The following is a 16,793-nucleotide window of genomic DNA, read 5'->3' as shown; positions in this document are numbered from 1 at the left end:
AATAAAGGTACAATTTCTATGCAATTTTTTCTTTTTGGATCAGCACACATTTATTTTATTTTATTTCATAGTTTGAATAAATAATGTATTATTCTATTAAAATACAGTACATAATTGTACAATATTAATTATACAGCAATAATAAATACAGTATCCTGAAAAAGAGTTGTTTCTTTCTCTTATTTTTTTGCTATGTTTATTTATGTATAGACATTGATCGCTCTTGGATGGACATTTGACTTTTCAGATAGAACTGCAACTGATTTTTACCATTAAAAATGACCTGAAAAATAACTGATCAGACGGGATGTGTGGCTTGTCACTTGTGTAGCTTGAGTTAAAAGTGGCTTTTGAAGATTGTTTGAGAGTTACTTTTCCCTTTATAGCATGGAAAGAAAGTTTTAGCAAGTGGCGGTTCATCTTTTATCTGTAACTCATGCCTGCATATAAAGAGTTTGTGTGTGTGTGTATTTCTCATGGAGGCCCGTACTGTTCTTTGTCATTTAGATAGACCACTTCCTGACAACTGGAAACAAAAATCTATTTATAACTTTGCGTGTCCTAATTTTACCCTCACTCATTTTTTTCTCCAGAACTATTTTTGCTACTTGGTTGTGTTTATTCTCCACCTCACCGTGTCACTTCCTGCCTCATGCTGTATGTGCTTTGTAGTAAGTTTACTAATATCACCTGAATGAAAAATGACCTTCACATCACCAGCAGTCTTTTTGTTTTTTTTACAAACCTGAATATGCTGTTTTTATTCCTTTAATGATTCATACAGTGGACTACGAAAGTATGAGACTACTAGTGGATTATTTAAAAAAAAAAAAATAATACAATATGTCATTGCATATGATCAGTATACAATTTTACAGAAGAGTTAACAAATTTCCAAATGTCTTTTGTGACCGATGCATTACCTTTTGTGTGAAACCTGATTGAGTCACATGATCTGTCACTAATATACTTATTTTATTAATGGCAAATATTTCTCATTCGTTTTCATTTTTTGCAATCCAGAAATATTTCATTTCCTTTTTTCTTAAATAAAATCCCAAATTCTGTGTGGACTCCACTGTTTGACATGCAGCAGCATTTGTATTTGTTAGGCATTTCTTCTTGTCACAGCGTTCCTGTGATGTCACCCATCAGAGTTCTATGCAAAAAAACCACACATGGAAATGAGTATGGACAGGGACATCTGGTACACAAATATTATTATGCAATCAGATGGGGGAACATATGCAAGGCATAATGCAAATACTTAGAGAAGTCCTTCTTTTGTTTAACTTTGTTTAGCAGCATTTTGAGGTTGTTCAGCCATACAACGAAGGACTTCATTCACTTTCGTTGCTTATACAGTAGCTCTCTGCTTTTTATTCAGTTAAGAAACAGGTGTCTGAGGACCCTCAGGGGCCACCCTTTAAAAAAATGTGCTTAATTGTACTGAATGTGCACGTTAATGTATTTCAAATCTTAAAAGCATATTAAAAATACTTGCAGGTAACATGACTTACACATTTCAGTAGAAATGACCTTAAATTCTGTTTTTTGGTTTACCATAAATGCTTCTCAGTAAAATCAACAGTACACTTTCACCATATTTCTAAGACAATAGAATTATAAATTTAGGGATAAATCCCTCAAAACTGAAAATTCTGTTATTATTTACTCATCCTCAGGTTGTTCCAAACCTGTATGACTTACTTAAAAAATATATTTTGAAGAATGAAGGTTTTTGCATAACATCACACTTTTCTAATATAGTAAATGTTTGTCTTTATGCAAGCAGATATACAGCTGCCTTAAAGGAACACTCCACTTTTTTTGAAAATAGGCTCATTTTACAACTCCCCTAGAGTTAAACAGTTGAGTTTTACTGTTTTTGAGCAATGATATTACACAGCGCCTGAAAGTAGTCCACAGCTTGGTAACTAGTTATGATATAGCTGGGGACTACTTTCAGGCGCTGCGTAATATCATTGCTCAAAAACAGTAAAACTCAACTGTTTAACTCTAGGTAAAACGAGCCTATTTTCAAAAAAAGTGTTCCTTTAATAATTTAAGTAGGAGATCATGTATTTATATATGTAACGTGTCTGTCTCTGGGGAAATGTTCCTGGACTCCTCAGTGATGTGTGATGTGTCATCCAATCAGGGCTCTTTTCCAGTAATAGTTTTGTTGAAACTGGATTAATTCTTCTTTCCTCACACGTCTTCTCTTAAATAAGAGCAAGGATGTGATCCAAATGAATACCAGCACCATTTGCCATATCAACAGCCTGCAACCTAATAAGCGTGTCAAGAGCTGTGAAAGCACACCACCGTAAACAGAGCCCTACAGATGCCCAGACATGCACATGCTCACACGTACAGACAGTTACACGGGATAAAAACTTGATGAATAATATTATCATTTATTAATCAACAATACAAAAGTCTTGTCAACAGGCATTTAAGGCCTGAAAATTGCCATAAATAATAATTACCATCAATTGTCTGTCTGGATATGCAATAAACTTGTATTGAACTACATAGAAAAGAAGAAGTTTAAAGCTGAGTTTAATTGTGTGTCTCTTCCTGCAGACCCGTGTTTGACAGTCATCCCTCCATGTATGAATGAAGCCGACCGCTTCAGTTTAGAGGCACTTCGGCACATTCACAAGCAGCTAGATGACGACAACGATGGAGGAATTGAAGTGAATGAGAGTGTAGAGGTGAGCATATGTTGTTTAGACCTTAAAAATGGTGTTTCCTTAATACTTGCATTTTATTTAATATAATAAATCAGACGGGTAGCTGAAATCACTTTTTTTTCACTTTTGCATATGAAAAATAAAAAACTAGATTTTTGATAGACCTTTTTTGGTCTGATTGAATTTTTCCAGTGTGCGGACGATTTCAGCTACCTCTTGGATTAAAACTTTCGGCAACACTTTAGAATAGGGAACACTTATTCACTATTAACTTTGACTTTTCCCTCAATAAAAATTCCTAATTTGCTGCTTATTAATGGTTAGTAAGGTAGTTGTTAAGTTTAGGTATTGGGTAGGATTAGAGATGTAGAATAAGACATTAATATGCATTTAATTAGTACTAATAAACGGCTAATATTCCAGTAATATGCATGCTATAAGCAACTAGTTAAGAGACCCTAAAATAAAGTGTTACCAAACTTTCTTCTTTTTGTTCTATGCACCTGAGAACTCATTGTTCTTTCTGAGTGCACACAATTCCTGTTTGATTTAATATAATAAATCATGTGTTGGAGTGTATGGACATGTTTCTGTAGGAGTGCATGCATTTTTTGAGGGGGTCGGGGGGCTTAAAAACAGGTCAGCAAAGCTTAGACCTACTGGGGACCTCAAAGGGCAAAGTTGACATTGGTTCTTGCCTGCAAGAAGAGACTATTGACATATGATCACTTCTTCCGTAGGGCTGCTACATTACTACAGTATGTGTGTGTGTGTGTGTGTGTGTGTTGGTGTGTACATGATGAAAAATCCATGCATATTCATATAGGATTTGTATATAATTCGTTTTAAATATGTTTAAGGCTTTTTGCATGGTATAATAGGCATGTTGTTATGCCACTTGAATATGCATGGCTTCCTGAACGCGATATATACATGCAACACATTCTGTGCCCGTTAAATATAATCTTGTCTGTGACATGATTTACGTGAGTCTGAGTGCTGAGTGCAATTTTGTCTCACAAAGGTGTTTAGGTGAATTATGTTCTAACAAAACTAAATTATTTTTAAATAAAATGAATACACAGCCATATTAATATTTATGTGGAATTAAAATATTATTTATTTATTTAACTTGCGCTTTTGAAAAGCACTTCATGAATAAAATGTATTCTTATTATTATTAGTATTATAACACTTTATCATAAGATTATTTTGTTTTATATTGTCATGAACAAGCAAATAATATATTTTTTTACAAATTTATTAATCCTTAGTTAAGTTAATTATTAATAAAATTAATAGGTAATTAATGTATGTTCATGACACATTGTTAGTTTAAATGTTATATATATTAGTGCTGTGACTATTAATCTTGATTAATCGCATCCAAAATAAAAGTTTTTGTTTACAAAAAAAAAAAAAAAAAAATATATATATATATATATATATATATATATATATATATATATATGCATGCATGTATGCGTGCTGTGCATAGGCTATTTATTATCTATATATAACTACACACACATGCATGTATATATTTCAGAAAATTTTTATTTTTATATATTAAATATATTTATTTATAATATAAATTATCTGAATATAAATATAGACCTGTAAATGCATGTAAATATTTTCAATATATATATATATATATATATACTGTATGTGCATGTATTTATATATACATAATAAATATACAGAGAACACACATACTGTATATTATGCAAACAAAACTTTTATTTTGTATGCGATTAATCGCAATTAATCGTTTGACAGCACTAATATATATATGTGTATATATAATATATATATTGTATATAATGTTTGTTTACAATAACATTGTAACTGATGCATATTAAATTCTATATGTGTACATTAAGTCAATGTATATTAAAAGTTTATTACTAATGTATATTAAATTGTTAGTATAACTAATGTTATTCGAAGACTGACTTGAACATTGACTCTTTTTGAATAGTTCAGAAGTTATGATGTTATAAGTTTTGTGTGTGTGTCTGCTTCTTGATGTTTTTGAGGTTTAAATGACAGTGTCACATGTCCTCTTTATTCTCTCACACACACTCATCCGGTGAAGTGGAAGTTTCTTTCTTTTATGCAAACTGACACTACACAAAAGTGATCCCGCAATGCACCTGTCTGTTTGATTTACTGCAGACATACACTGTATGGATCACTTACTTTCTAAGCTCTTTTTTACAGTTTATTGCAGCTGGAAGTAAACAAGTTATTAATTGTATAAGAATTGTACAAAAAGTTGCCATTAGACTGTTAAAATAATAGTAACATCCACTACACAAGAGGTAGTAAGTCTTCTTCCTTGTCCAAGTAAACATACAGACGTCACTTGTGGCCCTCACCATTTCCTTCAAACTCAAGATTGAAGGTGAAGATACAGTTTATTTTCTCTTTTTACTTTCCTGTTTTTTTTGCTCCGCAGCTCTCTTTGATTTTAGTGAGGATGTGACGTGTGTTTTGAGGATTGTTTCTGGTCATGGCAGGTGCTCCTGGGGTCAAGAAGAGGCCCAAGAATGTCTCCTTACAGCCACTGAAATTTGGTGTCTTCTTTCAGGACACAGCAGATTCCTGAGTGTGTGTGTGTGTGAGTGTGAGGGAGAGAGAGTTGCTAAATAAGCCTACATGACTTTAAAGATGTCTTGTCCCTCATTTGTTGGATATAAGTATGTGAGCATAGCAACATAATTCATAAACAGAAGGGTCAAACTAACCACTGTTTAACAAAATGACATTTTTCATCATGTATGTGCAGAACACAAATAAGCGGAACTACATAAGAGATACACAGACCTGACCACAGAGAGCTTCACGTTTATCTAGTATGCTTGTCATATTCTAATAGCTTTATAGTGCAGTAAAACTCTGCTCTAGTTTGGTATTTTTCTGGTCATCTTTTGAAATTGCATTGTGGCTCTACAAAAGTTGTTGGCTCATTATGATTAATCACTTTTGTTTTTCCTCATTTGTTAGTCACTTTGGTTTAAAGCATCTGCAGAATGAATTAATGTCATGTAAGGCGACAGATATGATATTCAAATGTGATGTATCTCTAGTGTCCTTTTTGCATTATAAATATTTGCATTATATTAAAAGGTATTTTTGAAACCAGTAAACCCTCTGATAGAGTTTCCTGTGACCTGAAGCCAAATAAAACATGCTATGGCATGAACTTCTTCGTAAGAAGTCATTTTCCTGTGGTCTGAGCAATATTGTTATCCTGTTGTTCTTCTGCAGTTTATCATAGAGGACATGAAGCAGCACCAGACCAATAAGCACAGTAATCTTCACCGAGAGGACCAGCACATCACGGTGGATGAGCTGTGGAGGGGCTGGAAAATATCAGAAGGTAAAGAAAGATGGACAGAGGAAACATGGGCTTGGTGGCGTATACAGTACAGTGAGACAGACAAAATGTTGTTCACTTGCAGAGATTCTGCTGTACTGTTTATACTGTGTTAGATATATTTTGCAGGCATCAATGGGCAGGACAAGTTCATATAATTTCCATGTGAGAGCAAAAAACAGAAACATGGAATCATTTGAAAATACCAAGCAGGATGTATTCCAAACTAGTCAAGACAAGCAATATCATTAGATGTCTGAATGGAGTAATGTCACTAAATTGATCAATGTCTTACACAGACATCTCTAAACAAAGATCGTGTGTTACCCATTGAGCATTTATTATGAAGCGATGCCAACTTACAGTATCAGGCTCTGTTGAAGAAGCTCTGAGAAGACACTGCTGCTGTCATTTCCCTCTGATTTTAGGGATAAATTATGGTTAGGTTTACGGTTAGAGATAGGTCTATGTGTTTGGATAGTAATGTTGTGCCAGGACTTTTCAACAAAGGATGTTGATCCAGGAACATGTCTGATTGGCAAAATCACGCAGACAGTGATGGTGAATATACTGTGCAGTGGGGTCCCAAAGTTTAAGTCTAATGTTTCCATTTGAGCGAGTAGGTTTTTCCAATGCTTTAAGAGTTTTTGAGTTGGTCTCAAACTCAATTTCTGGAGGGCCACAGCTCTGCACAGTTTAGCGCCAACCATAATCAAATAGTGTCTCCAGGATCACTGGAAACTTCTAAGCAGGTGTGAGTTGGAGCTGGTTGGAGCTAAACTCTGCAGAGCTGTGGCCTTCCAGGAGCTGAGTTGGAGACCACTGCTTTAAGATCTAGTCAGATAGAAATTGAAACCATGGTATGATCTGGACTCGTGTGAAAACAATCATACAACAATCATTCTTTCGTGTGAAACAATCATATTTTCCAACATGATTTGAGATGATCCAAAGAGCATCTTAAGCTTCATTGGAATAACATCTGACCTTCTGTACAAGGTCACAAAAAAGTGACATAGAAAAATGCAGAATCTGAAATATTTTTTCCCGTTCTTCTTGATGTTTTTTTTTATATGTATATATAGATAATGTGACGAGTCGGCTGCCTCCCCCCTTATTATCATCACCACCCCGTCCTGTATTCGCCGCCCTTCACCAGGCTCCCGACGGGAGTGGGTGTGCGAGAGAGGAGGGGCGCTGAAACAGCTAGGGCTGGCGGCGTGTGATGAGGCGCACCTGATGTGAATAGAGCCTCATCACCGCCGCTGTTTAAATGCCGAGCGCGCCTCTTCTCGGGAGACCGGTCTCTTCCCCGTGCATGCACGCTGGTGTCCTCGTGGGTCCAGGAAGGGTGCGTAGAGGGATTCCTGCACCACCCAAGACGTGAGCTGCCGGACCCGCGGTCCAGACGAAGCTGCACCCGTGACACGGTCGATGGGCCAGGAGGTCGGGCCGTAGGATCCCCCGGAAGTGCCACAGCGACTGAAGAGGGATGAAGCCGCTGGATGCCACCCTCGCGCCCTGGTCCCAAGAGGGGAGCGCGTGCGGCCACCGGACTCCGCCCCTTACCTGGACCCTTCCTTCCAGAACAATGCCCTCCTTCACGAACCCCGCAGCATGACGAGGACACCAGAACCCCCTGTTTATTTTGGACACTTTTATCCCCATTTGGACACTTTATTTTATTATTTTGTTTAATAAAAACCTCTCCGAGGCCTGACGCCACACCCACTGTGTCTGTCGTATGCTCCTCCCGCCACAATATATGTATGTATATATTGTTATATACAGATATATATATATATATATATATATATATACAGTGCCCTCCAAAAGTATTGGAACAGTAAAGACAAAGTTGCTCTGTTGGCATATCTACAAATATGATTAAAAGATGAATATGAGACAAAACTACAGAATGTCACATTTTATTATTGGGTGATTCAACACATAGATGTTTTACCAGATAGGAAGATCATTACTTTTAGAATTTCATCCACCCTATCTGATGTGAGCATAAGTATTGGAACAGTTGCCTCACAGATCTTTCTAAGTGATCAGCTGTGTCCTGTTGCATTAATTCTTCAGATATTAAAAGCAGGGAATGTGTTGTATCAGTTATATCCATAACTTCTGTATTATGAGTTATGCATTCGATGATGACACACACAAACCAAGATGAGGGAGCTGACTTTGAGAGAAAAGCAAGCAATTTGGATGCTAAAAAAAAGAGGAAGTCAAGAAAGGGCATGGAGAAATCAAGAGTTTTGAAACCACCAGTGACACCAGCAACCAACAACTACCTGATTGGCTGAGAAAACAACAGTAGTTTATGACAGACAAATCATAAAAGCTGTGAAAATGAACCGTAAAAGACGTGTCTGTAAAATCACCAACAACTTCCAGAAAGCTGGGGTGATGCTCTGACAATCTACTGTCCTCAGGAGACTTTGACACAGAATTACAGATGCTACACAGCAAGATGCAAACCTCTGACCAGCACCAAAAATAGAAAGGCAAGATTAGAGTTTGCAAAAAAGCACAAAGGTGAGCCAGAAGAGTTTTGGAACTGTGTTTATGGACCGATGAGACAAAGATGAACCTTTATCTAAGTGTTGGGAGAGCAAAAATGTGGAAAAAAGGGAACTGCAAATGATCCCAAGCATAGCCTCATCTGTAAAGCATGGTGGAGGTGGTGTCGTGGCATGAGCATGCATGGCTGCCTCTGGAACAGGCCCTCTCAACTTTACTGATGACTTAATGTATGATGACAGTAGCAGAATGAATTTGGAAGGGTACAAAACCATCTTGCCTACCAATATTCAAGAAAATGCCACCAGATTCATTGGGAAGTGCTTCATATTGCATCAGGACAATGACCCAAAACACCCTGCCAGTTCAGTCAAGGAATTTATAAGGGAAAATAAATGGAAAGTCTTCAATTGCCCAAGTCAATCTCCAGATTTAAATCTGATTGCACATGAATTTCACTAGCTGGAGAGGAGAGTAAAGGCAGAAACTTTTGTCTCATATGCATCTTTTAATCATATTTGCAAATGTCCTGACTCCATAGCCAACAGAGCAATTTTTTTCTTTACTGTTCCAATACTTATGGAGGTGACTGTATATATACAGTATATATATATATATATATATATATATATATATATATATATATATATATATATATATATATATATATATAATATTTTTTTTAGGTACATGTCTTCTCATCCCCCTCATTTTGGTCTTTTTCTCTCTTTCTCAGTGCACAATTGGACACTGGAGGATGCAGTTCAGTGGCTGAAAGAGTCAGTGGAGCTTCCTCAGTATGAAAAAAACTTCAGAGAGTTTAAAGTAGACGGCAACACGCTACCTCGGTAAATACACACAAACACTATTGTCTGTTCATCATAGACTTTCCATTGATTTGCATTGTTTTAGTATGTTAGAACGGTAAAAAAAAAAAAGAGCAGTTGTGGGTTTTAACAGCAGTGCTTCCCTCTAGTGGTGATAATGTGTCAGTACACAGACAGTAAAGATGTGTATGAGCATTGGGGGGTAAAGAAAGGTTTAGGGTGTTGAGTTTCCCCTCACGGCCACTTCTCCATGACTCATGAAATGATGTCACAGCAGCAGATCACCTTTCACCTGCAGCTATGCTTAGTATGTGTGTGGCAGCACATGTGATCTTTCAGTCATCTAGTACTCACTTCTTAAAATTAGTCCTTTGAGCTTGAACTTGCCAATTATGCACACACACATAGTCACATAGACTGTGTTCTGCAGTTAAAGGGATGAGTTTTTCACCCCAAAGCTTTCATAGACATTTTATTGGAAGCCCTAACATTTCAAAGTAAAGTTTGAAATCACAAACTGACTGATTTAGTGTGATCTTGGTTTATTCTTACCTCCTGACCTGCTGTGTCTCTCCTTTGCGTTACAGAATAGCGGCCAATGAACCGTCGTTTATGTCAATGCAGCTAAAGATATTAGACCAACGACATAAACAGAAATTAAATCTAAAAGCGTTGGACGCAGTTCTCTTCGGACCTCCATTACGTAAGTTTATTCACATAAGCTGGAATAGGGCTTATGTAAAGGGATAGTTTAGCCCAAAATTTGAAATTTCTTTAGAACACAAATGATGTACTACTGTACATCACAAATAATGTCGCTCTTTTCAATGTCATTAAAATGAATGAGATATGAAGCTCTTAAGGTACAAAAAGAATGCGGTAATAACACAAAAGTGTCATAAGTAGTCAATATGACTGCATTACCATTCAAAGGTTTGGTATCAGTACAATTTTAAGATTAATACTTATTGATACTGAAAACTGGAATAAAGGCTGCTGAAAATTCAGCTTATATACTATTACTTTCTTTACTGTAATTTTAATCAAATACATGCAGCCTTCATAAGCATATTAGACACTTCTTTCAAAAACTTAAAAATAAAGGTTATATTTTCGAACTGTAGTGTATGTGAGAAACAGATCAAAACTGGCACTTTCATGAGAGAAACAGTAAAATAATTTGTTAATTAATTGTTCTTTTTGAGTCAGATCTTTTCAATGAATCAGTTAATTCAGTCTCAAAGTGGGTCAAAATGACTCTCTGACAACCAGAATCTGGTTGCAGCATTTTACAGCTCACTGAAATCACTAAAGTTTGGACAGGTTCGTACACAAAGCTATTGTATAGAAGTATTTATTTTATTGTAATATTTGCTTGTTTAGTGGATATAAATGCTCTCTTCTTCTTCTTCCAGGTCCTCACCATCACTGGCTGAAGGACTTTGTTTTGATGATTTCAATCATCATTGGTGTGGGCGGCTGCTGGTTTGCATACATACAGAACAAGTCGTCTAAAATTCACGTCTCCAAGATGATGAAAGATCTGGAGAGTCTACAGCATGCGGAACAGAGCCTGATAGAGCTACAAAGCCGGTGAGAGAGATATTCTGTCTTATTCTATCATCTGTATAACATAATATTTCATTTCTTGTTATGAGAAGGCTCATTAAGCTCTTCAATAAGTACCCTCAAGGGAAGAGTTCATCCTAAAAATAAATTTCTGTCATCATTTACTCACCCACATGCTGTTTCAGATCCGCATGACTTTCTCTGTGGAACACAAAAGGAGAGACTAGCTCCAACATGTCAAAAAGTCCATGCAACTCTCATGCTAAACTTTCTGAAGCTTTAAGATAGCTGTATGTGAAAACAGACTGAATTTTGCTGTCTTCATCCACATCCATATGACGTCAGTACAATGAGACCCCTTGTCATTGAAGTATGGCATTACATTCATTATGTTATATGACATGACATGTTTAGTTTTTTTTCTTGGGCTTGACAGTCTGTAGCCCTTTCACTTTCATTATATGGAAAGAGTTGACATTTGTTTTATTTTCCTCTAAACTCATTTAAGTTTGGAACAACATGAGGGTGAACAAATTATGAAAAAGTTTTATTATTATTTCAACACACCAGATTTCAGATGTGACTTAAATTTCTCTGTGGTTTCATCAGGCTGGAAAAGGCTCAGGAGGAGAACCGGACGGTGGCGGTGGAGAAGCAGAACCTGGAGCAGAAGATGCGTGACGAGATCAACGGAGCAAAGAGAGAAGCCAGCAGATTGCGAGAGCTGCGAGAGGGGGCTGAATGTGAACTCAGCAGACTTAAGTATGCAGAGGAGGAACTAGTGCAGGTAGGAACCAGTATAAATCAAACACAGTCCTTTATAGAGTTAGTTAGTCTTTAGTGTGACAGAAAAGGATTTTTTGCTAAGTATTCTAAATTTATTATGCTTCAAGTGTAAGCCTGCCCTGCAGTTATGTCATCTGCTCCTTCACATGCCCAAGCTCTTTAAAGCTGGATGGATTCTGATTGGCTGTCAATGTCAGCTAGAAAAATCTTTGTGAAAGTGATTCCAGTACTATTGTTCCTCTGTGCTGTTATGGTTATAGTTGAGGTGTGGACTTGTTATTGTTATACTTCCTTGGTGTGAATCGGCCTTAATTATGCATTGAAAAGAAACGTATCCATAAATATCCATAAGCCAGTAACATTGACAACCAAAATTCTATAAAAAATTTTTGACACCGTGTCTAAATTGTAAATTCATTAAAAGTTTATTAACAATAAAAGATGAAACATAAAAGATGAAACAAATGGTGGCGATAGCCTTGCGGGCAGCGCGCCGACATATAGCGCTGTTGTGCTGTGGGCGTCCCGAGTTCGAATCCCAGCTGGTGGACCTTTCCCGATCCCGCCCCCCTCTCGCTCTCAATTCACTTCTTGTCATTACACTGTCCTATCTAAATAAAAATGCCACAAATAAATCTTTTTTTTTTTTTAAGATAAAGCTAAAAGGTTAGGATATACAAGTATAATGCTAGTTCATTATTATTAGTGTACCTGGACAATATAATTTATACTTCTCTATAATTTATACTTGAAGTACACCTATTTTTGTAATGGAAGCCAGACTTTTGACTACACACAATAAGCAGTCTGACATGTAAAACAACCAATCCCAGTTATTTTCTTTACATGATGCATATATGAAGGGGTAAATCTAAAATGAATGCTATCACAATAAGTGACCATTTTATGTAACAAAGTATGAGCTATCAACATGATACAGTAAAGTTAAATAATGTATATATTCTCAAGTTATTAAAATGGCCTTGGGGTCTCTAAGACTTGAAACAAAACAGAAAACATTAATATAATAAAATGTAATTAATTGATTTATCTAAAATGTATTCATTCCTGCTACTGCTATCGCCTTTCATCACAACGGCCATATTCTGTAAAAACACCATTGGATGGATGCATCGTTCCTCAATTTGTGATTTTTGTCTTTCCACATTACAAGTAATGAATTACAAGTTCCAAAGAGTGTTTGTGTTTGTTGGCTGTTTCCAGGTGCGAATGGCACTGAAGAGAGCAGAGAAGGAGATGCAGTCAGAATGGTCGGTGCCAGAAGCCCTGCAGATGTGGCTTCAGCTCACACATGAGGTGGAAGTGCAGTACTACAACATTAAAAAACAGAATGCTGAGCTGCAGCTCACGGTCGCAAAGGACGAGGTGAGTGATTTATTGTTCACACTTCCTGCCAGGGCAGGAAATGCTTGTTTTACCAACAGATTTTAAAGTTAGAACCCAAATAGTTTAGAAAATATTTACGCAGCATCAGTTACTGTACATAAAAAGTGAAGTTTAATTTCCAGTTTATATCTACCTAAAGAAACATCTTGTTCACTTTCTCTCTCAGTGACTAATACAAATGAAGTTGAAATTCCCCGGTTAAATTAGATTTGAAATGATGTGGTGTGGTTAAATGACTTTTTAACTACATGGTTTGTTTTGTCGTTTGTTATTTGCATCTGGAATGAGTCATCAGCAGTTAAGCTAAAACAATTAGCAGTCACTGCAGCACGAGAGATGAGCTTGCGTTCAGTACAACCAGGAAATGTGCAGATCACATATGAGCCGACCGGCGTATTTCCATGCAGCATCATTGTGTTTTCATTACTTGTGTGCTTCTGTGTTCATGTTGTGTAAATTTCAGGCAGAAAAGATCAAGAAGAAGAGGAACTCTGTATTTGGTACCCTCCATGTTGCACACAGCTCATCGCTGGATGAAGTAGACCACAAAATACTTGAGGCTAAGTAAGCACACATAATTCACAAGCACTTGCTAATGGTTACCCACATTAAATGAAAGCTTATTAGTGTTTTTTATTCTTTTCAGAAAATCTCTGTCAGAGGTCACAGCCTGTTTGCGTGAACGTCTTCACCGCTGGCAGCAAATAGAAAAGTTATGTGGCTTTCCAGTGGTTAATAACTCTGGGCTGCCCAGCCTCACCACCTCCCTGTACGCCGACCACAGCTGGGTGGTCATGCCACGGATGTCGGTGCCACCCTACCCAATCGCTGGCGGGGTGGACGATCTTGATGAGGACACACCACCAATCATTCCACAGTTCACCTGTAAGATCCTCTCTTTATGCCCAAAATTGTGAGAAATGTTGTGAAAATGTGACTTTAAATTATTTTTAAATTTATTAAAATTTTTCAAGTTCAAATCCACCAATGTTAATTTGCTCTCCTGTCTAGTTTATTTGTCAGAAAAAAATGGCAGATTATGTATTATGATTGGTAAGATTGCCTGTCAATCAAACTCTTGGCGAAGAGTGAATTAAGAAACTAGTCATGAGAATTGGCCCCAAAACTAAAGTCTTACCTACTTTGTTATAAGTATACCATGCATAAGTGCATAAAGATCTGTCTTTTCTTCACAGCTCCTTTGATTCGACCTCCTCTGACACGCAACAGCAGTGTTTGTCGTTCTCGCAGAAGTCTTATGTCTCAACCCTCGTCCCTTTCTCCTGACCCTGATCTGTTGTCTATGGCCTCGGCCCCACTGGCCTACAGACCCGAGGGAGATGATGATCACATCTTCTTCACTGTAGAAAGGAAGGGGTACGCCATCTACAGCTTTTCTTTGTATATATTAATTTAATTAAGATTCTGTACATGGTAATTTGTTAATTTACCTATTTACCTTCATAAAATCACATTTATATATGATTAATTTCTATGAATGTACAGTTTCAGTTAAAAGTTCGGAATGATTAATGTTTTTTAAATGTTTTTGAAACTCACTTAAACTCACCAAGGTTTATGTATCAAAAATACATTAAAAAAAATAAAACAAATTATATATATATATATATATATATATATATATATATATATATATATATATATATATATATATTGTTAAATGCTATTGAAATTTAAAATAACTGTTTTTTACTTGAATATATTTTAAAATTCAATTTATTTCTGTGATGGTAAGCCATAACTCCAGTCGTCAGTGTCACATGATCCTTCAGAAATCACTTTAATATGCTGATTTAGTATTATTGGTGCTCAATTATTAATAATGGTTCTTACTATTATCAACGTTGGAAACAGTTTATACTACTTAATATTTTTTGTGGAAATTGCGATCAATTTTTTTTCAGGATTCGTAGATAAATAAAAACATTAGAACATTTCTATGGAGTAGAAATAATATTATAAATGTTCTGACTGTCACTTTTAAACAGTTGGATGCTGATTCGGTCTTGCTGAATAAAACCATTAATTTCTATATGATAAAAGTACTTAAGCCAAACTTTTGAATGAGAGCGCATCACAGTTTCCATAAAATATAAAGCAGTGAAAACTGTCCTCAATATTTATAATAATAGGAAAAGTTTCTTGAGCACCAAATCAGCACATTAAAATAATTTAGAATGACTAATGGCTGCTGAAAATGCTAAAATAGAAAACCGTTTTTTAAATTGCAATGTTTTACTGTATTTCTGATCAAATAAATGCAGCTTTGGTGAGCAGTTTAAAAAATCTTCGTTATTTCAAACATTTGACTGATCGTGTGTATCTTCTTGATTAAGGATTTTTATGCATTTGTGTTTTTTTAATGTTTCTGTCACACAGAGATCCTCAGGACACATGCTCAGATTCAGATTCTCTCAGTTCCTCTTTGGGCAGGAAGCAGTTCTCCGGTCCCTCTGTTCAAAGTACATGTGTTTCGGGCACGGATACCCCACCACGTAAAATCTCTCGTGAGGAACTTCTTCTCCTGGTGCAGGAGGCCCAGACTGTCACCATGGAGACCTTACCTCCTTCCACATCCTCTCCTTCATCTCCTCTTGACTCCTCTTCAGTTCACAAGGGCTCTTCTGACCTTACCCACTCTTCTGTCCTCCCAGAATCTCAAAGTTTAACCTTTCACCCTGGCACCAAAGCAGTGGCCTATAATGGCATTCTGGAAAAGTCATACAGCATGGGGCAGCTGCCTGCTGGTGGGACGCCTCCAGAGGGTCACTACCCCTCCATTAGCTCACTCGACATAGAAAGCAAATCTATCAAGGAGCCCAAGCAACTCCAACCCACCTCCTCCCAGGACTCTTGCGATAACGGAGAGAAAAAACGCTCCAAGATCAAGAGCTTGTTCAAGAAAAGCAAAAAGCTGTGAGAAACAGTAGAGAAGAAGAAGAAATGGAGAGAAAAAGAAGCCTTAAAACTAAATAAATGAGGGTGATGCTGTCAACCAGAAGCCAAAACATTTTTCAGTTTCTTTGTCCTTTTTTTAATTTAAATGGAATGTAGCTTCATCTGGGTTGGAAGCCTTTTTATGGTGATTTTTTAGCCTCACACATATGCCTTTGAAGGCCAGAAAATGTCATGTTAACATTATGCAGAACATGGCGTCTTCACTGTCTTCTGTTAAGTCTCTGTTTTCTATAATGTGCAGAAATATGTCTTAAAGCGAGGGTTCACCCACAAGTGAAAATTATGTCATCATTTACTTTCCCTAACCTGTATGCTGTAGTTTTTTATGTGGGACACAGAATAATTTTTTGAAGAACTGTTACGTAGTTCTTGCCATACAACCAAGGTTCATAGTGACTAAGGGCTGTTAAACACCAAAAAGCAACATAATAGTAGTTTATGCAACTCAGGCGCTATTTTCCAAGTATTCTATCCATCTACGCTTTGTTTTTAAAGTTGGCCTACGTACATGCTTCAGATGGATGTTTGACTTGAATCTGTTTTTTCTGCTTCACCATGGTCACCTAATTAGATTGTCAGTGTTTAATCTTGTTCCGTACACACACTAGT

General features: G+C 36.6%; 1 protein-coding gene across 1 annotated transcript in view; it reads left to right on the top strand.

Moving 5' to 3' along the window:
* stim2b (stromal interaction molecule 2b) overlaps positions 1-16,516 on the top strand; it is a 46,547-nt gene extending 30,031 nt beyond the window's left edge. The window contains exons 2-12 of the mRNA XM_079446465.1: positions 2,590-2,720; positions 5,976-6,087; positions 9,353-9,464; positions 10,031-10,146; positions 10,859-11,036; positions 11,622-11,799; positions 13,023-13,184; positions 13,669-13,769; positions 13,852-14,090; positions 14,402-14,582; positions 15,606-16,516. Coding sequence (XP_079302591.1) covers positions 2,590-2,720; positions 5,976-6,087; positions 9,353-9,464; positions 10,031-10,146; positions 10,859-11,036; positions 11,622-11,799; positions 13,023-13,184; positions 13,669-13,769; positions 13,852-14,090; positions 14,402-14,582; positions 15,606-16,146 — 2,051 coding nt within the window. The 3' untranslated portion in view covers positions 16,147-16,516. The remainder of the gene's footprint in view (positions 1-2,589; positions 2,721-5,975; positions 6,088-9,352; positions 9,465-10,030; positions 10,147-10,858; positions 11,037-11,621; positions 11,800-13,022; positions 13,185-13,668; positions 13,770-13,851; positions 14,091-14,401; positions 14,583-15,605) is intronic.
* The last annotated feature ends 277 nt before the right edge of the window (positions 16,517-16,793 follow it).

This window comes from Barbus barbus (assembly GCF_936440315.1).
Source record: "Barbus barbus genome assembly, chromosome: 2".
NCBI classification, from domain to species: Eukaryota; Metazoa; Chordata; class Actinopteri; order Cypriniformes; family Cyprinidae; genus Barbus; species Barbus barbus.
The sequence above is the reverse complement of the archived record's forward strand: the minus strand, read 5'-3'. Positions and strand labels throughout refer to the sequence as shown.